General features: G+C 39.3%; 1 protein-coding gene across 5 annotated transcripts in view; it reads left to right on the top strand.

Moving 5' to 3' along the window:
* Positions 1–23,968, top strand: part of YIPF6 (Yip1 domain family member 6) — a 146,623-nt gene that overhangs the window by 17,812 nt on the left and 104,843 nt on the right. For 2 of the 5 annotated variants that reach the window (XM_004439893.3, XM_087426890.1), the window contains exons 6-7: positions 397–554; positions 2,327–5,785. In XM_004439893.3, coding sequence (XP_004439950.1) covers positions 397–554; positions 2,327–2,442 — 274 coding nt within the window. In that variant the 3' untranslated portion in view covers positions 2,443–5,785. Of the gene's footprint in view, positions 1–396; positions 555–2,326; positions 5,786–23,968 lie in introns of those variants that run through there. The other 3 variants (XR_015550489.1, XM_087426889.1, XM_087426888.1) reach the window with 2 other exon arrangements.

Genomic DNA, 23,968 nt, shown 5'->3' with positions numbered 1-23,968 from the left:
AATTTTTTGGATTAGAAGATTATGTCCATTTTTGGGAACAGATGGTCTATAGCTTTCAACAAATTCTCAAATAGTTCTATAGACTGGAAAAGATTAAGAACCACTGTCTCAGAGGTTCAGTGGGAGAAGGAGGTCTCTAGGAATTAGAGTATCTTCTGGTGTCCTAGATGGTTGACTCTTAAGGGGTTTAAGAGGAGAGGAGGAATAGTATGGAGAGAGAAAAATTACAACATGTGCTTAATACAGAGGCCTATCCTCATAAAATAAGTGTTAGGGTATAGGTATTATGTATCTGGAGGAAGGTAACAATCTGTGATACATAAAAATCTGTGTAATAAACTGTATCATGATACAGATCAGCTATATTTATGTTCTTTATGGATGTGTGTTTTTTAGATCTTTTTTTCAGAGCCTCTGTGTGCTGGGTTACTGTATACTTCCCTTGACAGTGGCAATGCTGGTTTGCCGGCTGGTACTTTTGGCCGAGCCAGGACCAATAAACTTCATGGTCCGGCTTTTTGTGGTGATCGTGATGTTTGCCTGGTCTATCGTAGGTAAGAATGTACTTATCTCTACAATGACAGAACACACAAAAACATGAGTTAGAGATGAAGACCAGATGAGGAGCAGTGTAACTCCTAAGTCACATGTGAGTGATGTGATTCTTGCCAGTGTCATCTGTAGAACCCACTGCTCTAAGTAGGCATTGATAGGGATGATGTCCATCTTATCTGAGTTAGATATCTGGACTTCTAAGATTTAATCCTTCAATAATGGATAGGGTTGGGAAAGGAGATTACACTAGACCTAGCTCAGTCCTGGCATATAGGAGGCATAGGTGACTTGAGAAATGATTTGGGCCTTTTGCTGACAAATTAATCATAATAGAAATAATAACTAGCATGTACAGATTGCTTATTATAGGCCAAGCACTGTTATAAGTGCTTTATGTGTATTATCTCATTTAACCCTTACAACAACTTTAATAAATAAAAACTATTGTTATTATAGATGAGGAAGAGACACAGAGAAGTTGAGGAAATTGCCCTAGGACACATAACTAGTGAATAGGGTAATCAAGTTTCAAACCCAAGCAGATCATTCACCTGATCATACTCTGCTACCAGTAAGTTAAGGTATCCCAGGTTGTTAAGTATTATTATATAGTACTGTTCTGTTTCAGTAGAAAATTCTAAAGATTAGGGAGAACCTATAGCATTGGCAATGAATGCTATGTGCTCATTGTTTTTACATTCCTAAAATTCTCTTAAAATTCCACCTTGAACTGGAAGTGTTCACTAGCTTCTTATTTAATGGGATAGACAGACTGCCTAATATTTTTAAGTGCAGTAACATCACTTTGCTCTGGAACATGTTAAAAGCCAAAACGTAATCCAAAAATAAGGTCTGAGAGTGCCAGAATTGATATTCCAAAGATTGTATATTAAGCTTGGACGATTTTCCCATGGGTAAGCCCCTCATTCCCTCACTTAGAGTCTAATAATTTACCATACATGTGGTTCTAAATAGCTTAGTTATCCAGTGTCCAGGCCCATAGCAGTTCAGAAAGTAGAATCTTAGAAGAAGAGAGAGAGGCTCCTTAAGCATTCTTTCTTTAATTCAGCAAATATTTATTAAGTGCAAACTATGTGTCAGGCATTGTGCTAAGCATGGTCTCTATCCTCAGAGTTCACAATCTAGCGGAGCAGCCAGGCATGTAAACACTTAAGGGCAATAAAATGTTGCAGGGGTGAGATGGAAATCTCTGCAGGTTATAGTGGGGACACAGAGGAGATAAGTGGGCTGTTCTGCCTGTGGTGGCAGGATACCAGATGGTTGTTAAGGAAAGATTTCCCTGAAGGGTGATCACTGATGAGTAAAAAGATGAGTAGGTACTTCCTGGGTGGACAAGAGGAATGGCATCTAAAAGAGCTGATAACTTAATAAGAACAATTACTCACAAAGCACAGCAGTATGAGGCCATTTGCCATAGGATCAAATAACCTTACACAAAGATCTTTGTAAGCCTATTCAGCACAGTTCAATAACTTCTCAGAAAAGAGTAAGAAACGTCTTTTAGAAATATTTCCATCTAAAATGGTTGAAAACTTGCAAAGCTTTAGTACTTGAAACGAGCAGCCCTTAGCTGTCTGGAAAACTATGCTGTAGAATGCCTTTTTCTCTGAAGATCACAAATATAACTGAACTTTTAGTATAATTCTGTGTTCCAAACTATGCCAAGCACATTTAAGTTTAGTAAATGTTAGTGGTTGTGACAATCTTATTGTATTAAATATTCCTTCTTGTTCTGTTCTGTTTTGTTTAGCCTCTACAGCTTTTCTTGCTGACAGCCAGCCTCCAAATCGCAAAGCCCTTGCCGTTTATCCTGTTTTCTTGTTCTATTTTGTTATCAGTTGGATGATTCTCACCTTCACTCCTTAGTAAATCAGAGAGTGGAAATTAAAAACCAGTGAATTGAAGGCTCATCTGAAAAATGCAATGGAGCTTTGCCTCTGGCCCTCTTTTGTCTAGTTTTGGAAGTATTTGGTAACTGGGTATCTGAGGAGATTAAAAGGGAGCCATGAAGCACCGTTGCCACTTATGTAAGGAACTGATGTTTGAAAGGTTGTTCTTTTCCTCTTAATGTTATTTCTTTAAGATACATGTGCATAGTACACACAGTATAATGTCTTCTTAAGGCATGATGGAGTCACCATGGTCCATTTGGGTGACAACCAATGACTCGAAAGCACATGGATGCATCCTATAAGTTGAATAGAGTTGGTAGCTATATTTTCAGTTTTGAGAATACCAGTTCAGGTGCAGCTCTTAAACACATTGCCTTATGACTGTTAGAATATGCCTCTCTTATGAATAAGAATGGATAATCTGTATCCATTTTCTTTTATTACTCTCTTCAGCTTAAAAAGGCAATGACAGAGGTTGGGAGGGGGATTCATAGATGTGAGAGGAGAAAACATGCATTAACCAATATTCAGATTTTGATCAGAGAAAGTTCTGCACTTGTTGCTTTAAAAAGAAGCAAAGGACATCTAAAGAATCAGCTTCTTGAGTCTTTCTGTGTAGTCACCTTTCTGCCATGCCTAACAGCACCTCAGTGACACTTTAGTTTTTAATCTTACTCCCTAGCTCTGAATATGCAGGCTAAGGTGTTAGTAGTCAATATGTCGTTTTCCTTTGACTGAAGCTCTCAGTGGGCCAACGCTTGAGCTTATCCAAGTAGAAGACCTCAGAAATTTAGATCGGTAGGTCCCTAATTCATATTATCATGTGGGCACCTTCTCTTAAGGGTAGAACGAGGCAATTTAGATACAGCATAGCTATAAGGAATTCTTCGTTATTCTGTGTTGTAGCCTGGCTTTTAATTAGAGAGTAAAGCTAAATCAGAAGCCTGCATTTAGCCTTCATGTGAACATGGAGGGATTTAATGTTCTGATGGCTGATTCACAGAACAACTAGACACATGACGTAAGATAAGTTGGGTTTACAGCTGCTGCCTTTTCATAGTGGGCTTAGCGGTTTTTTCCATGAGATGTGTTTTTGGGTTGGGGAATAGCAATTTATTTTCTTGATTTTAGACTTTATTTGTAAAGCTAATTAGCTTTCCTTTAGACAAGTACTTTTTTTGCACATGTGCAACCTACTTGTATTCTCACCTATTTATGCACACAAGTGTGAAGACTTTTCAGGGAGCAGAGTATCTGAGACAGGCTGATTCTGAGCTAAACAGGGCTCCTTTAAGGTAATATGAGCTGCTGCCTTCTATAAATTACACATTGGAAGAACTCTTAATAGACAAAGATTAGGAGTCAGGCAGAAAACATTCATTGTAAATATACAGTTACCTATAAAGATAGGAATTTCTTTTTTGTGTGTGTGTGAGGAAGATTAGCCCTGAGCTAACATCCATTGCCAATCCTCCTCTTTTTGCTGAGGAAGATTGGCCCTGGGCTAACATCTGTGCCCATCTTCCTCTGCTTTATATGGGACGCTGCCACAGCATGGCTTGACAAGCAGTGCGTCAGTCCGTGCCCGGGATCCGAACCTGAGAACCCCGGGCTGCCGAAGCGGAGCGCATGAACTTAACTGCTACGCCACTGGGCTGGCCCAAGATAGGAATTTCTTATTCCACATTTTTTCTTTATCGTAAAATTTAAATATTTATTCATTTCTGTATTTAAAGACTACCTACACATAGATATATAATTTTAAAAACCTATTTTCTTCATATCCAGATTAACTAAGTGAACAATACCAGGACAAATTGGTTCTTGGAATGATGCTCGATTACAAATCATTACAAAGTTGGTCCTCTCTGTCCCAACCTTGTCCAAAGTTTTTGGTTATATTTTTGTATTTATTTCAATTTCCCTTTAAGATTTTAAAATAAACCCTATGAAGTCAAAGCCAATGTTTCAGTCTTGAATTGGTAAAGAAAATATTTTGAAACTGGTTCTAATTTTGAAATTGGTCCTAAATTATCATCCATTTCCATTGTCTGAAATTTTCTAACTTCCCACTAGAAATATCTCTGTTCCAAAGTTGTTTCATAATCTGTCCCAATGATTATAATTTAAAATTAAAGAAATAATTATGCTTCTCAAAAGGGAATTAAGTCTTCACCGAATTTTACTCAGGCTAAATATTTGGTCAGAAATTCCTAAGGCCACAACTTTGGGGTGGGGATGGAGGGTGTGTGTGTGTGTATGGGAGCCTGATATACATATTGGGTGTTAAGGCAGCTTGTTCTGTGTATTAATCTGTTGCTCTTGGGTGACTTAGAGAATGGTTTTATTTGATTTAAATGAAGGTGGGTAAAATGGAGATTTAATTATCTTTCTGAAAATGAGTGGTTAGTTTGAAGGTATAAATAAATATTTTCTTAATATATGCAAAAAAGTACATTGCTTTCTGTGACAGAAGACCTGAGTATCTGAAAGTTGTAACCCTCAACACAGCTTTCCCTGATTTGCTGCAAAGGCACATGGCTAATTATAGAAAAGAGGACTAGAAGGGGGGGACCTCTAACAAAGGAAACCCTGTTGCAGGAATTGGGAAGTTTCATGCTTCAGATGAAATTCAAGCGTGTGAGCATCGTTCCCGAATGTGGTAAATCGCTGCCATCATAGCTTATCACTTGCTGCTCCTACTTCTGAGACTGAGACTTCGTTGTCATATTCGTTAGCAATAGGAAAGGTGAAGACTGGAATTAATCACTGTCCAGATTATAAAAACTCAATTGATGCGAACATATTTGAATGTGCAGTGTAATCTTAAAAGTCAATCATTAATCATCAAGTCTTTTGCCTCTTAAGAGTCTTATTACATAAGTTGAATTAGATCTTTTCATTGTGGTGGGGTTTTTCTGTTGTTGGGCAAGGTGGGGTCACAGGGCATCAGACTGGTAAGCATTTTACTGTCTACTATATTTGTCTTTTTATAAAGTATCCTCCAAAATGTGGTTAGAAGGCTAGCAAGCCTGTATTTGAAGATTTAATTGTGTACTTTATATATGTAACTACTTCCTGTATTTGGACTTCCTGTTTATTCCTGGAGATGAAAATAAAAATCTCCTGTCATTTCAAATTCTTGAGTAACATCAAGTCGTTGGAATTGATCTAAAGCCTATCATGATATGATCAGATGTCCATTGAATGCAGCTGTTTTATTCCAGAGTGAAATACTAAAATTGTGATTCTTAACTAGACTGTTAATTTCTGAGACAATTTGGATAGAAATAAATGTGTGAATGTTAATCCCTGTATGTAAATTAGAAATACTTTTATAGATTCTGTGGGCTTTTATTAAAAATAAAGAATTTCTAGGAATTTACTTAGGCCATAGGATGGTCAAATAATAATAATGACAATAACATTACTACTAATAATAGCTAACATTTATTGGGCACTTACTGTGTGCCAGGAACTATTCTATTTTTAAAAAAAATTTTTATAACAGCTTTATTGAGATACACTTTACCATAAAATTCACCCTTTTAAAGTGATGTACAATTCAGTGATTTTTTTCCAGTATATTCACATAGTTGTGCAACTATCACCACTATCTCATTTTAGAATATTTTCATGACTCCACAAAGAAACCCCATAGCCATTAGCAATCACTTTCTTTTTTCCCTGTTCTCCCCAGCCCCTGGCAATCACCAGTCTGCTTTCTGTTTCTGTTGATTTGGCCAGGCACTATTCTTAAATGCTTTTCATGCATCTCCTCTAATCCTCAACCTAAAGTGCTACAGTTCTTATTTTACAGGTAGACAATAGAGGCAAAGAAAGGTTAAGCAAATTGCCCAAGGTCACACAGTAAATTGATTTAAAAAAGGAAAACACATTAGATGAGAGCATAGTAGGACACAGTTTTGAAGTTTTGAATTGCATTGTTATGTATATGAAATGAATACACCCTATACCCAGGGCATGTTCCCTCTTATTAACTGTTACATCCTACAACTGACTGGAGGTAGATAACTCTTGTTCTTTTCTTCTGAGTAATAGAACAATATTATTAGCATCTGAGAAAAACACAAGAGCAGTTGTACATTGGGAAGGGTTAGGTTTGCTGCCCTCATCCCTTCTTGAGCCTCTTTTCTCCCCTCCCCTCTCCCCACCACCACACACGTATACCCCTCTCACTTTTTCTCAGTCTTAAGAATCAAACAACTTCTGCCTCTTTCGTTTTAATTCTCCCGGAGGGATGGTTAATGCATCAAAATCTAACTTGTCTATTTAGGTGTTTATATTCAAGGGATGTATCTGGTCGCTTATAGTACCAACTACATTCCTAAGACCTCAGAGAGCAGTAGTGTGAGAATAGAATACCTTTTTATTTGGGTTAAACTAAGTGGGGGGGAGAAAAAACAGAGTAAAGGCTTTGCCTTAATGAAGTCAGTGTTCCTTGGTAGGAAGTGGCCACACGCTGCTCTTGTTCACTCTCTTGTCTTTTTCAGAGCCTTTGTGCTCTGTGCCATTCTTGGTCCTCTTCGATAGTTCATTTTAATTCTGATCTTTCCTATAAATAATGAACCTGTGAAAAGAATAAATCTGTCAAATGATTTGTGAATATTAAATGTGAAAATAAAAAACACTGGAAAAGGAGAATTTGTGTGTGCCTATTCCTGAGCTGAAAGGCATGGAAATATTTGCTGCATACTGTTTTCAGATATAATATTTTGTCATCAGACAATATTGAATTCTGTGTAGAATTGCACAGGTGGCAAGTTAGAAAGGGAAGTCACATTTACTGAGTAAATAACATATACCAGTCACTATATTAGCTGCTTTATAAACAGTATCTCCTCTAATCACAGCAGCCTTTTGAGGTTGGTGGTATTATCCTAATCTCAAAGTTGAGGAACCTGGGAACTCAGGGAGGTTAAGTAAATTGCCCAAAGTCACATAGTGGTGCAACCAGGATTCAAACTCAGGTTTTATGACTCCATAGTCTCTTTTCTATATCAGTTCCTTGCCAAACTAAAATCATACCTACCCACTTACATGAAACTAAATCAGGTCAATCAGGCAGCTTAGAGCGTGATGAGAAACTGGGTTTTCAGCCTTCTGCTGGAGACTGCCTGTTCCTGCTCTCGGTTTACAGTCTATTTGGAGAAACCAAATTCCCCAGCCCCCTATGCACATAATAGTTGAAATATGTCATGGTTCTTATTTTTGGTACCACATAAGATACCAGAGAAATCAATAAGAACAGGAGAAAATCTTTGAAGTATTGGGAGAATTTATATCATCCAAGAGAGGAGGAGGAAGAGCATTCTAGATGGGAGAGAATACTTATGAGCAAAGGTTAGAGGGAACAAGCAAGTCAGTAAAGCCATCTGTGTGCATATGTGAGAGTGTGGCACATTGTCCTGTACATAGTCACAATGCTTTGTGATACTTATTTTTCTAGCTACCTTTATATATTTTATTTCACTCTGCCAGGTGGTAAAGCCTCTAAGCTTATTTTATAGCTAAGGAAATAGGCTCAGAGATGTGAAGTAATATGACTTGGGTTACAAAGCCAGTCTCAAGAACACAATTGGAAAGTTGTTCTTCGTGTTAGTACGATCCTTTTCTAATGGTAACTCAATATTAAAGTGAATTCAACTGAATTGGGAAAATAAAGTTAGTTGGATAAGATGAGACCAAATTATTGAGGGTAGGTATTGAAAACTAGGAAATGGTGAATTAAGGTCCTACTGTGGTAGGAAATAGGGCATCTTCAAAAGTTCTGGAGCAGAGGAATATCAAGTGACATCAAAAGAATAAATGAGGGCATGTTGAGAAATTGGATTGGGAGGGGGGTAGAGGGAAGAAAGGAGTGCCAATATATTTCTAACCTGTAGGCCTGGAAGAATGGTGTGTTTCTGAGAACAGTTGTGGAGGTGCTGAGTTTGGCTATCAACATGGTCATATCCTACAGACAATGAGTCTGGAAAGTAGTAAAGTCATAGCTAAAAATGTAAATTTGAGGGCTGGCCCCGTGGCTTAGCGGTTAAGTGCGTGTGCTCCGATGCTGGCGGCCCGGGTTCGGATTCTGGGCGCGCACTGACGCACCGCTTCTCCAGCCATGCTGAGGCCACGTCCCACATACAGCAACTAGAAGAATGTGCAACTATGACATACAACTATCTACTGGGACTTTGGGGGAAAAGAAATAAAAATTATAAAAAAAATGTAAATTTGAGCTTACAAATGTGATGCATGTTGAGAGAATGTGTTGTTTCAGACAGTCTTGATGACAACTGTAGTTGGTAGGTGATAGGACTATGAAAAGGAACCAGAAGCATGAGAAGCAAGGAATGAAGCTAAAACATGTCATGGATTTCCACATGCTACCTTAATCTTATACTAACACTATGAGGTACTAGCCCCCTTTATCTGCGATTTCAGTTACATGCAGCCAACTGTGGTCTGAAAATATTAAATGGAAAATTCCAGAAATAAAAAAATTCATGAGTTTTAAATTGTGCACCGTTCTGAGTAAATGATGAAATCTCATGCTGTGTAGCCTGTCCTGCCTGGGGTGTGAATCATCCATTTGTCCAACATATCCAAGCTGTATATGCTACCCACCCACTAGTCATTTAGTAGCCCTCTTGGTTATCAGACCTACTGTGGAGTATCACAGTGCTTGTGTTTAAGTAACCCATATTTTACTTAATAATAGCCCCAAAGTGCAAGAGTAGTGATGCTGGCAATTCAGATATGCCAAAGAGAAGCTGTAAAGTGCTTCCTTTAAATGAAAAGGTGAAAAAATCACTAATTATCAGGGAAATGCAAATCAAAATTACAATAAGATATCACCTCACGCCCGTCAGAATGGCTATAATTAACAAGACAGGAAACAACATGTGTTGGAGAGGATGTGGAGAAAAAGGAACTCTCATACACTGCTGGTGGGAGTGCAAACTGGTGCAGCCACTATGGAAAACAGTATGGAGATTCCTCAAAAAATCAACGATAGAACTACCATATGATCCAGCTATTCCACTGTTGGGTATTTATCCAAAGAACTTGAAAACACCAATTTCCAAAGGTACATGCACCCCTGTGTTCATTGCAGCCTTATTCACGATAGCCAAGACTTGGAAGCAACCTAAGTGCCCATCAAGGGACGAATGGATAAAGAAGCTGTGGTATATATACACAATGGAATACTACTCAGCCATAAGAAACGACGAAATCCAGCCATTTGTGACAACATGGATGGACATTGAGGGTATAATGCAAAGTGAAATAAGTCAGAGGGAGAAGGTCAAATACCGTATGATTTCCTTCATTAAGTAGTAGATAATAACAACAATAAACAAATACATAGGGACAGAGATTGGATTGGTGGTTACCAGAGGGGAAGGGGGGAGGGAGGTGGGTGAAAGGGATAATTCGGGACATGTGTGTGGTGATGGGTTGTAATTAGTATTTTGGTGGTGAACATGATGTAGTCCGTGCAGAAATAGAAGTACAATGATGTACACCTGAAATTTTTACAATGTTATAAACCAATGTTACTGCAATAAACAAAAAATTAAAAAAAAATAAATAAATAAAAGACTTACCACACACAAAAAAATAAATAAATAAATGAAAAGGTGAAAGTTCTCGACTTAATAAAGAAAGAAAAAAATCGTATGCTGAGGTTGCTAAGATCTACAGTAACTTTTATTATAGTATATTGTTACAATTGTTCTATTTTATTATTAGTTGTTGTTAATCTCTTACTGTGCCTAATTTATAAATTAAACTTTATCATAGGTATGTATGCATAGGAAAAAACATAGTATATATAGGGTTTGGTACTATCCATGGTTTCAGGCATACACTGGGGGTCTTCGAATGTATCCCTCACAGATAAGGGGGGACTACTGTAGTTACCCTAATTTTTACAGAAGAGGAAGCAGTTTGGATTCAGTAAGTGGCAGCTGGAATGTGAACATAGCTCTGTCTTAACTCCAAAGCCTATGTACTTCCTGCTATGCTGTGCTACCCTTACAGAAAGTTTTATACTCTGAAAGCCTGGGGACAAGTGCCTTGCATAAAGTAGGTGTTCAGGAAATGTGTTGAGTTAGTTAAAAGAAAAGTGGGTGGTAAATAAGTATTGCATGCTGAGTGTGGGGGCATGATGAGAAATACAAATTGAGAAAAATGTATTTGGCTAGAAGGCTGCAATCAATTACACTGATTGCATTAGTGGTCCCAATATTTTACCCCTCTCTGAAGCCCTGCCCTTTGCCATGTGACTTTGGAGTTCTTCTTAGTAAAAGGCAGAACCTGTTCCCCCACCCCTTGTTTCTAGGTGGACCTGTGGCTTGCTTTGCATAATAAAATTTGTCAAAAGTAATGGTGTGCCAGTTCTGACTCTGAAACTTTAGGCTTTGTGTGTTTCCATTTGTCTCTCTTGTTTCTCTGCCATCTCTGTGAGAACATGCCTGAGTTAGCCTACTGGACATATCGCACAGAGCCCAGTCATCCCAGCCATAGCCGTCCTAGATTAGCCTACTGCCAACTGACTGCCAGACAAATGAGTGAGCCCTCTGAGACTAGAAGAACTGCTCAGCTGTACCCAACCTAAGCTGCTAACCCACAGACTCAAGAACTAAATAAATGCTTATTATTTTAACTTACTGAATTTTGAGTGGTTTGATATGCAGCATTATAGTGGCAATAGATAACTGGATACAAAGACCTTTTTTTTTGTTTTTTCATTTTTAAAGAAGTTTCCAAAGGTAGGAGATGGAGGCACTGAGTATTGGTTCCTTATTTGTAGAGTCATATCAGGCACAGAACATTAGAGATGAAAGGAATTTTAGAGATAATTGACTCAGTTTGCTCATTTTACCAATGAAAAGCTGAGGCCCAGAGAGGAAAAGCTACTTACTCAATGTTATTTGAAGCAGCCAGAATAAAACCTAGTTTTCTTATTTTCCAGTCCACTGGTCTTTCTATAACATGAGAAAGTAGTTTAGCTAAAACCTAATGCAAAAAGCAAAACAAAACAAAAAAACCAACAGTTTTTTTGTCAGTGGATATGTCCATATTTAACAGTGAAAAAAGAAGGAGCTCATGAGAAAGAGTGATAGGCTCCAAGGAAAGCAGTTTATTGAGGGAGCAAAACTCCCCAAAGGAGGTGGAAAGGACTGTGATTCAGAATATAGTTGGTAGATTTAGCTTTAGAGAAAGTAGAGAAACCTCTTGTGAGGTAGAAGGGGAGAATGAGTGGTTAGATGCATGGATGATTAAATGTTCACACATTCAAAAAGCTGGTTGATCATTACATTATGCTAGATATTGAGGATTCAAAAATAGCTGACACTGGCCCTTGCTATCAGTACTAGCTCCCAATGGAATACAGTTTTTATAGTACCAATCACATGGCATGCTGAGAATGAAGGAGAAATTGGGCCAAGGAAATAATAGGAAGTTAATGGGCAGCAATGGTAGCCACAGGCATGGGTAATATGTTGAGTGGTTGCAGTAGGCAGGAGTGGAAGAGGGACTGAAAATCACGATCAAGAGCTCAGCTAATCTAGTCTTGGCAAGCACCTTAGACTCCATTAAGAAATCTGATCCAGGATAGTAGCTATAGCTTCAGAACCAAGAGTGGGAATGTGTTACTCTCTAGCTATCATCCAAATGCTACCCTGTTCTCATCCAAACTTCTCAAAAAAACTTGTCTACACTCACGTTCACTCCTCAACCAACTGCAGTCTTGCTTCTATGCCCACTTCCGTGACACTGTTCTTACTCCTAATTTTAAGTCCTTATCTTACTCGACTGCACTGACACTTGATCATTCCCATTCCTCCAGGAAACATTTTCCTTTCTTGTCATCCATGACATCAAACTCTCCTGGTTCTCATAATAGTCTATTTTTTCTTACTGGGATCCTCCACCTGCCCCTCAAAAGTGGGTGTTCTCTCTGTCTGCTGCACTTCTCAATCTACAAACCCTCCCTAGATAGTGAAATCCACTCTCATAATTTCAGCTACAACAGTAGGCTATTCAAACTATTGTTTTTGCCTGTCCAGCATGCATTCTCATCCTTTTTCTGGTTCCTTTGGAGAATTTCTCCCTTACTCCATATGGTCCTGGTGAAAATGTCATTCATGGTGCTCTACACCCTCCCTGCCACAGGAGTAGACATGTGGCCTAGACTCAACCAATCATGTTATCTTCTTTTTTTGAACACAGCGATTGATTAAGGGATGAGTACCTGAGCCAAGTTGGGCCAATCTGAGGCCTTACTAGGCCTTTGCTGCTAGAGCTAGTAAGGAAGACTGTCTTCCTTTTGGATCATGAGTTGTAAAGATGCAGACCTGGGGTGGTCAGTGGCCAACTTTTCCACCACCTGGAGGAAGACGGCAGAAGAGAATAAGTCTCTCACAGAAAGAGAAGCTAACAGCTGAGGGAAACTTCAGGAGCTTTGAGCCCTGAATCCAGCTGTGCCTGAAGGCAGCAAGCTCCACTCTTCCTAGATGGATGGGACAATAAATTAGTTTGAGGAATTCTGATAACTCTGAAATCTCCTGTCTAGAACTTTGACATATTATTTCTAGCATGATATAGAAAGAATTGCCTGCTAGACAGTCACTTGAAAGTCCCATATGCTCTTCAAACTTGTCATGTCTCAACTGGACTTGACAGGTCACCCAAAGCCTGCTCCTCCCCCTATGTTCCTTATTTTAGAAAACAGCATCACCATTATACCCAGTTACCCAAGTTAGAAATCTAAGAATTGCCCTAAACTCCCCCCTCACTTCCGTATATTTATTCTGTCACCACTCCTGCTAATTTTACTCACTAAGCATATCTCAACTCCATCTCTTCTTCTCTATCCTCACTGCCACAGTTTGGTTCAGATCCTCATCTTCTCTTGGTTGGACTTAAGCAACAAATCACCTAAGTAATCTCCTGCTTCCATATTGCCCTGTTCAAATCTATTTGTCACACTGTTGCCAGAGTAACCTACTTTAAGTATAGATTTGACCACATCTCTCCTCAGTTTAAATCTCTCCACTGCTTCCCCATCTCCTCTAGGACAGGGCTGAAGCTCTCTATAACATGGAATACAAGGCCTTCTGTGACCTGACTCAAGCTTTCCTCTCTCACCTCATCTCACATGACCACGGGGCCTTGAATTCTGTGCTCTAGCAACAATGAATTACTTGTTCCCAAGCACACTATTTCTCACTTCCATGCCCTTGCTCAAGCTCTCTCCTTTGCAATGCCCTCCATACCCCCCTTTTCCTTTAAAAATTAGCCAGGCGTCCCCAGGCACCCAGGCCTCAGCAGCAGTGACCTCCCAGTGCCCTGGCCCCACCAGCAGCGGTGGAGTGCCCATGCCCTGCCCCCAGAGGTAGTGGCCCCAAGGTGCCCAGGCCCCAGAGAGTGACCCCCCAGTGCACAGGCCCCACCAGCAGCAGCAGTGTGCCCACACCCTGCCCCCAGAGGCAGCGACCCCCACGCACCTGGGCACCAGCGGCGGCAGCAGCCTGTCCAAGTCCTGGCCCCAGAGGCAGCAGCCCCCAGGCACCTGAGCACCAGCCGCGGTGACCTCCCAGCACCCTGACACCAGAGGCAGTGGCCCCCTGGCACCTAGGCACCAGTGGCAGTGATCCCCAAGCACCTGGGCCCCACCAGTGGTGGCAGTGCACCCATGCCCAGGCGCTAGAAGCAGCAACCCCCCGGTGCCCGGGCACCGGTGGCAGTGACCCCCCAGTGCCCCGGCCCCACCAGCGACGGGCTGTGCCTGCGCCCCCACACCAGAGGCAGCAGCTCCTTGGAGCCTTGGCACCAGCAGCTCAGGCCTGACCATACCACAGCCCCAGATTCTCTGGCTTGACTGCACCACGGCCCCAGCTGCTCCAGCTCGACTGCACCATGGCTGCAGCTCCCTTGGCTCGAACGCCCCCCGGTTCCAGCTGCTTTAGCTTGGTTGCACTCAGGCTCCAGCTGACTTGGCACCAGCAACTTCAGCCCAGCAGCACTCCAGTTCCACCTTCTTTGGCCCAGCAGTGCTGCAACTCCAGCTCCTGCTTCTTCAGCCCAGCCCCACTTCAGCTGCAGCTGCTTCAACCCACCTGCACCCAAGAACCCCCTGCTTCAGCCTAGCTGCATTCCAGTCCCAGCTGTTCCCATGCTTCAGCTCCAGCTGTTCCCACGCTCCAACACAAGCAGCCTCTGCTCAGCCATGCTTCAGATCAGCCATGCTTCAGATCCTCCATGCCTCAGCTCAGCTGGGGGCCGACCAGATCACCCACGGATTGAGGCAGGCACAGAACACACAGACCTTGACCCCCACCCAGCGGCGGCAAGAGGAAATTGTGACCAGAAATTTTCACTATGAGGGAAAATAAGCCAACACTGACAGGCACCATGCAAAAATATATTAAATCTCCAGACCAAAAGGAAAATGACAAGCACCCAGAAATCAACCCTGAAAGCACAGAAATGTATAACCTTAATGACAGAGAATTCAAAATAGCCATCATAAAAAAACTCAATGAAATACAAGAAAACACAGATAGACAATTCAATGAAATCAGGAATTTCTTCACAAAAGAGACTGAAACTATAAAGAAAAACCAATCAGAAATTTTAGAGATGAAAAACACAATAGAGAAGATAAAGGCAAATCTGGAAGCTTTAAGCATCAGGGCTGACAATATGGGGCAAAGAATTAACAATATTGAAGACAGCAATGCAGAAATGCTCCAGATGGAGGAGGAAAGAGAACTAAGACTAAAAAGAAATGAAGAAACTCTCTGAGAAATATCCGACTCAATTAGGAAATCCAATATAAGGATTATAGGTATTCCAGAGGGAAAAGAGAGGGAAAAAGGAGCAGAGAACTTGTTCAAAGAAATGATATCTGAGAACTTCCCAAACCTGGGGAAGGAGCTGGAAATACCAGTGAATGAAATCAATAGATCTCCTAAATATATCAACACGAAAGGACCCTCTCCAAGGCATATAGTAGTAAAGCTGGCAAAAGTCAATGCCAAAAAAAAAAAAAAAAAAATTAAGGACAGCTAGACAAAAAAATAATAACATACAAAGGAATTCCTATCAGGCTCTCAGCTGATTTCTCAGCAGAAACTTTACAGGCTAGGAGAGAGCGGAATGATATATTCAAAATTCTGAAGGACAAAAACTTTCAGCTAAGAATACTCTATCCAGCAAAAATATCCTTCAGATATGATGGAGAAATAATAACGATCCCAGATAAACAAAAGCTAAGGGAGTTCATTGCCACAAGACCCCCACTACAAGTAGTGCTCAAGAAGGCCATCATCCCTGAGGACAAGAGAAAGGGGATACAAAGTTTTGAACAAGGAGGAAAATATGTCGACAAAACTAGAAAAATTGCAGTAATCTATCAAAATAGATTAGCAAATACTTAATTATTAAACCAAAGATCAAGGGAAGGTAAGCAACAAGCATAAATATAACTTCATCATGTTAAACGTGAACTCACAACACAAGATGGAATAAGATGTGACAACAATAACTTAGAAGGGGAAGAGGAAAGGGATCGAATCGACTTAGTCTAAGGGAATAAGAGTCCATCAAAAAATGGACTATCACATCCATGAGATTTTTTATACAAACTTCATGGTAACCGCTAACCAAATAATCAGAACAGAATCACACACGATAAAGAGAAAACTCCCATACAGAACTACCAAACTAAATTGGTAGTCCAAAACACACAGGATGAGAAACAAAAGAAATGCAAAAGAACTGGAAAAAGAGCGATAAAATAACAACAACAAGCCCCCATATATCAATAATTACCCTAAATGTAAATGGACTGAACTCTCAAATCAAAAGACACAGACTGGTGGTGTGGATTAAAAAACAAGACCTAACAATCTGCTGCCTCCAGGAAACACATCTCAGCTCTAAAGACAAACATAGGCTCAGAGTGAAAGGATGGAAGACAATACTCCAAGCTAATGGCAAACAAAAGAAAGCAGGTGTTTCCATACTTATATTAGACAAAGTTGACTTCAAGATAAAACAGGTAATGAGAGACAAAAAGGGGCAATATATAATGATAAAAAGGACACACCACCAAGAAGACATATCACTTTTAAATATATATGCACCCAATACTGGAGCACCAAGGTACATAAAGCAACTACTAACAAACCTAAAAGGAGAAATTATCAACAACATAATAATAGTATGGGATCCTAACACCTCACGTTCATCAATGGATAGATCATCCAGACAGAAAGTCAATTAGTAAATAATGGACTAAAATGAAAAACTTGATGAAATGGACTTAATAGATATATTGAGAGCACTCCATCCAAACACAGCAAATTACACATTCTTCTCAAGTGCACATGGAACATTCCCAAGAATAGGCCACATGTTGGGAAACAAGACATGCTTCTATAAATTTAAGAAGATTGAAATCATAACAAGCGTCTTTTCCGACCATAATGCCATGAAGCTAGAAATCAACTACAAGAAAAAAACTGGAAAAGTGACAAAGATGTGGAGACTCAAAAACATGCTACTAAACAACCAATGGATCATTGATGAAATTAAAGGAGAGATAGAATCATATTTGGAGACAAAGGAAAATGAAAATACACTGTACCAACTCATATGGGATGCAGCAAAAGCGATCCTAAGAGGGAAACTCATAGCAATACAGGTCAACCTTAACAAACAAGAAAAAACCCAAATAAGCAACCTCAAACTATGCCTAACCCAATTAGAAAAAGAAGAAAAAACAAAGCCTAAAGTCAGAAGAAGGAGGGAAACAATAAAAATCAGAGCAGAAATAAATGAAATTGAAATAAAAAACAGTAGAAAGGATCAATGAAACAAAGATGTGGATCTTTGAGAAGATAAAAAAAATTGACAAACCCTTAGCCAGACTCACCAAGACAAAAAGAGGGAAGGCTCAAATAAATAAAATTAGAAATTAAAAAGGAGAAATTACAATGGATGCCACAGAAATACAAAAGATTATAAGAGACTACTATGAAAAACTATATGCCAACAAATTGGACAATCTAGAAGAAATGGCTAAATTCCTAGACTCATACAACCTCCAAAAACTAAATCAAGAAGAAATAGAGAACCTGAATAGACCAATCACAAGTAAAGAGATTGAAATAGTAATCAATAACCTTCCAAAAAATAAAAGTCAAGGACAAGATGGCTTCTCTGGAGAATTTTACCAAACATTCAAAGAAGATTTACTACCTATCCTTCTCAAACTGTTCCAAAAATTAGAGGAAGATGGAACACATCCCAACACATTCTACAAGGCCAACATCACCCTGATACCAAAGCCAGACAAAGACAATACTAAGAAGGAAAACTACAGACCAATATCCCTGATTAACATAGATGCAAAAATCCTCAACAAAATATTGGCGAACCAAATACAGCAATACATTAAAAAGATGATATACCATGATCAAGTGGGATTTATACCAGGGATGCAGGGAAGGTTCAACATCCGCAAGTCAATCAATGCGATACACCACATTAACAAAACGAGGAATAAAAACCATATGATGATCTCAATAGATGCAGAGAAGGCATTTGACAAGATCCAACATTCATTTATGATAAAAACTATTGAAAAATGGGTATAGAAGGAAAGTACCTTAACATAATAAAGGCCTTATATGACAAACCCGCAGCCAACATCATATTCGATGGGGAAAAACTGAAAGCCATCCCTCTGAAAACAGGAACAAGACAAGGGTGCCCACTCTCACCACTCTTATTCAACACAGTACTAGAGGTTCTGGCCAGAGCAATTAGGCAAGAAAAAGGAATAAAAGAAATCCAAATAGGCAACGAAGAAGCGAAACTCTCGCTGTTGGCAGATGACATGATCTTATATATAGAAAACCCTAAAGAATCCATTGGAAAACTATTAGAAATAATCAACAACTACAGCAAAGTTGCAGGATACAAAATCAACTTACAGAAATCAGTTGCATTTCTATATACCAACAACAAACTAACAGAAAGAGAGCTCAAGAAGACAATCCCATTTACAATTGCAACAAAAAGAATAAAATATCTAGGAGTAAATTTAACCAAGGAAGTGAAAGACATATACAATGAAAACTATAAGACATTATTGAGTGAAATCAATGAAGACATAAAGAAATGGAAAAATATTCCATGCACTTGGATTGGAAGAATAAACATAGTTAAAATGTCCATACTACCTAAAGCAATTTACAGATTCAGTGCAATCCGAATCAGAATCCCAATTACATTCTTCATGGAAATAGAACAAAGAATCCTAAAATTCATATGGGACAACAAAAGGCCCCGATTGCTAAAGCAATCCTGAGAAAAAAGAACAAAGCTTGGAGGCCTCACAATCCCTGACTTCAAAACATACTACAAAGCGATAGTAATCAAAACAGCATAGTACTGGTACAAAAACAGACACACAGATCAATGGAACAGAATTGAAAGCCCAGAAATAAAACCTCACATCTACGGATAGCTAATCCTCCACAAAGGAGCTAAGAACATAGAATTGAGAAAGGAAAATCTTTTCAATAAATGGTGCTGGGAAAACTGGACAGCCACATGCAAAAGAAGGCAAGTAGACCGTCTTCTTTCACCAAACACAAAAAGTAACTCAAAATAGGTCAAAGACCTGAAAGTGAGATCTGAAACTATAAAACTCCTGGAGGAAAATATAGGCAGTACACTATTTGTCATTGGCCATAAAGGGATATTTTTGAATTCCATGTCTACTCAGACAAGGGAAACCAAAGAAAAATTAAAGTGGGACTTCATCACATTAAAGAGCTTCTACAAGGCAAATGAAACCAGGATGAAAATGAATAGGCAACCCACCACCTGGTAAAAAATATTTGCAAGCCATATATCTGACAAGGGATTAATCTCCATAATATATAAAGAACTCACACAACTGAACAACAAAAATCAAATAAACCAATCAAAAAATGGGCAGAGGAAATGAACAGACACTTCTCCAAAGAAGATATACAGATGGCCGATAGGCACATGAAAAGATGTTCAACATCACTAATCATCAGGGAAATGCAAATCAAAACCACACTAAGATATCATCTTACACCAGTTAGAATGTCTATAATCACCAAGACAAAAAACAACAAGTGCTGGAGAGGCTGTGGAGAAACAAGAACCCTAATTCACTGCTGGTGGGAATGCAAACTGGCTCAGCCACTCTGGAAAATAGTATGGAGATTCTTCAAAAAATTAAAAATAGAAATACCTTTTGACCCAGCTATCCCACTACTGGGTATCTACCCGATGAACCTGAAATCAACAATCCAAAGAGGCTTATGCACCCCTATGTTCATTGCAGCTTTATTCACTATATTCACTATAGCCAAGATGTGGAAGCAACCCAAGTGTCCCTCGGCTGATGAGTGGATAAAGAAGATGTGGTATATATATATATATATATATATATATATATATATATATACAATGAAATACTACTCAGCCATAAAAAAAGACAAAATCGTCCCATTTGCAACAACATGGATGGACCTGGATGGTGTTCTGTTAAGCAAAATAAGCCAGAATGAGAAAGATAAACACTTCATGATTTCACTCATATGTGGAAGGTAAACCAACACATGGACAGATAGAACTGTTTGGTGGTTACCAGGGGCAAGGAGGGAGAGAGGTGGGCACAAAGGATGATGGGGTGCATTTATATGGTGACTGACAAACAATAACGTGCAACAAAAATTTCACAATAAAGAAAAAAAAAATCAGCCAGGCCTCACCTCATCCAGGAAGCCAACTGCCCTCCCTAATTCCTAACCCCTGCCCTATTCCACCTGGTTTAGGTATTCTTTTCTGTGCTACCATATTACCATTCATTCCTTCAATAAATATTTATTGAGTGCCTATTAAAGTGAATGAGACAGAGTCTCTGCCTTCATGGAACTGTCATTTTCTGGCCTCTTGTGGTTAAGTTCACATCTGTAACTGCATATTACATTGAATTAAGTTGAATTATACTCACCTGTTTGTCTGTCTATCCTGCTAGACCATGAGATATAAAAGGACATAAACCATGACTAATTTACCTTTTTATTCTCAGAATCTAGCCTGGAACCTGGTACATAGTAGGCACTCAATATTTGTTGAATTAATTAGACTCAGGAGGGTAATTCCAGAATACCAGGTTAGGAGGGAGTCAGGAGTAGGGCTAGATCTGATCCCTGAGGAGGAGGGAAAGAGAGCTAGGTAAAGAGATAAATTTAACTACAATGTGGAAAGCACATTAATAGATGTCTGAACAAAGGCTATAGGAGTCCTAGGATGGGGTATTTTTGTCTAATGTGTTGAGGTGAAGATGGTGGCCCATGAGGCCATTCACTCTGTATGTTAGCAGTCTTCTCTGGGACGGAGGAAGCCTGCTCCTTTGCTGTAAGGGAGAGACTATGTGCTAGACATTTAGTATATGCTTTCACTGAGTCTTCCCTCATATTAGCCCTGCAAGCTATGTATCACTAGCACCATTTTACAAATGAGAAAGCAGAGACTCTGAGGTGAAATTATTTACCCAAGGCCACACAGCTAGTAAGTGACAGAGCTGGTACTTGAGCCAGGTCTGATTCTAAAGAATATATTCAGTTAGAATAAGGTTCAATTGCATATAACAGAAAAATCTAAAACAAGAAGGATTCAAATAAGATAGAGGCTTATTTCTCTCTCATATTAAAAAGTCTAAAGGTGAGAGGTCCAGGGCTGGTATGGTGGTTCTCTGGCATCACCTGGGACCTAAGCTTCAAATTCTTGATGCCACCATCCTTAGTATTAGTTTCCTTCCAGAAAGTTACCTCATGGTCCAAGATGGTCGCTGGAGCCCAATCCATTATATCTGCATACCAGGCAGCAAGTTAGAAATAGGGGAAGACAAAAGAGAAGTTTTTCCCAGGCAAGTCAGCTCACTTTAAGCTACCTTCTTAGAAGTTAAACACAGCACTTCTGCTTACATCTCCTTGCTAGGGAGCTTAGTCACATGGGCATATCTAGCTGCAGGAGAGGCTGAGAAATGTACTCTTTCAGCTAAGTGATTGCTGCCCCAAATAAAGTTGGAGTATTGTTATTAGAGAAGAAGAAGGACTGGATATTGAGTGCAGTAAGCAATCTCTGTCATAGATATTTGTTTAAATAATTTTTAAGGATAATTTACATATAATAAAGTACTCATTTTAAATGTGCAGGCTGATGAGTTTTGACAAATGTAAACAGTCATGTAATCACCACCACAATCAAGATATTGAATATTTTCATCATCTATAAAAGTTCCTTTGTGTCCCTTTTTCAACCTCTTCCAATCCCTGGTACCAGACAATCACTGATCTGATTTCTGTCACTTCAGATTAGTTTTTCCTGTTCTACAATTTCATGTGGTCTTTTGTGTCTGATTTCTTTCACTCTGCATGTTTGTTAGGTTGATCTTGTATGTATCTGTAGTCTGTTCCTTTTTATTGCTGAGTAGTATTGCATTGGATAAATATCCCACAGTTTTATTTATCCATTCACCCATTAATGGACGTTTTGTGTGTGCTCTAAAATTCTTCACCAAAGCCACCCTTCCCATAGGCTGATTCCTGCAATGAGAGTGTGATAGGGATACTAAAGTAGGCCCATTCCTGAAAGACAGGGGACTTTTCTGATGGGTGATTTTGATTTAAGGACTCCCAGACAGCCTTGATGAACTTTTCTTAGAACTGCACTGCAGTCAAATATGCTTCCACCCAACATTCCTTCTTCCCTCTTTTCTTCAGTGGGGATCAGACCTGCATGATGGTCTGATGGCTCTCCCAGTCTCTCTTAGCTCACTCCTGATTTTCTCTCACAAGATTTTCCCTAATATATTTCATGCACATTTAATCCAGTTTTGACATCTGCTTCTCAGAGGACTCAGACTCACACAGATTATTTCCAGCATTTGGCTATTTTGAATAAAGCAACTATGAACATTTTTATTCAAATCTTTTTATGGGCTTTGGATTTATTTCTCTTGGGCAAATACCTAGGAAGGGGATTGTTAAGTTACACGGTAAGTGTATGTTTCACTTTATTAAAAATTGCCAAATAGTTTTTCCAAGTGGTTCTACCAACTTACACTCCACCACCAGTGTTGGAGAGATCCATTGTTCCACATCCTCCCCAATAATCGGTATTTCTAATTTTACAAACTTGATGTTTATAATTTTAGCCATTCTAGGACATGTGTAGTGGTATCTCATTGATTATCATAATTCTTTTTTAAAAATTATTTTATTTAGGTCACATTGGTTTATAACACTGTAAATTTCAGGTGTACGTCATTATATTTCAGCTTCTGAATAGACTGCATTGTGTTCACCACCAAAAGTCTAGTTTCCATCTGTCACCATACACATGTGCCCCTTTACCTCTTTCCCTCCACCCCCTTCCCCTCTGGTAACCACTAATCTGTTCTCTGTATCTATGTGTGTGTTTGTGTGAAAGTGAAATCATACAGTATTTGTCTTTCTCTGTCTGACTTATTTTGCTTAGCATAATACTCTCAAGATCCATCCATGTTGTTGCAAATGGCACGATTTCTTCTTTTTTATGGCTGAGTAGTATTCCATTGTGTGTGTGTGTGTGTGTGTGTATACACACCACATCTTCTTTATCCGTTCATCCATTGATGGGCACTTGTATTTCTTCCAAGTCTTGGCTATTGTGAATAATGCTGCATTGAACATAGAGGTGCACATATCTTTTCAAATTAGTGTTTTCCTGTTCTTTGGACAAATACCCAGAAGTGAAATAACTAGGTCATATGGTATTTCAATTTTTAATTTTTTGAGAAATCTCCATACTGTTTTCCATAGTGGCTGCGCCAGTTTCCATTCCCACCAAGAGTATATGAGGGTTCCCTTTTCTCCACATCCTCTCCAACACTTGTTATTTCTTGTCTTTTTATTTATTTACTAATTTTTATTTTTTAAATTTTTTTATGAGGAAGACTAGCCCTGAGCTAACATCCGTTGCCAGTCCTCCTCTTTTTGCTGAGGAACATTGGCCCTGGGCTAACATCCATGGCCATTTTCCTGTACTTTATATGGGACGCCGCCACAGCATGGCTTGACAAGCAGTGCAATGGTCCACACCCGGGATCCAAACCTGTGAACTCTGGGCCATGGAAGCAGAGCATGTGAACTTAACCATTACACCATGAGGCCAGCCCCTTCTTGTCTTTTTAATGATACCCATTCTGGCGGGTGTGAGGTGATATCTCATTGTAGTTTCGATTTGCATTTCCCTGATAATTAGTGATGTTGAACATCTTTTCATGTGCCTGTTGGCCATCTGTATATCTTCCTTTGAAAGATATCTGTTCATATCCTCTGCCCATTTTTTGATTGAGTTGCTCAATTTTTTGTTGTTAA

The sequence above is a fragment of the Ceratotherium simum genome, chromosome X (genome assembly GCF_057802395.1).
Source record: "Ceratotherium simum simum isolate JZ-2026a chromosome X, ASM5780239v1, whole genome shotgun sequence".
NCBI classification, from domain to species: Eukaryota; Metazoa; Chordata; class Mammalia; order Perissodactyla; family Rhinocerotidae; genus Ceratotherium; species Ceratotherium simum.
The sequence above is the reverse complement of the archived record's forward strand: the minus strand, read 5'-3'. Positions and strand labels throughout refer to the sequence as shown.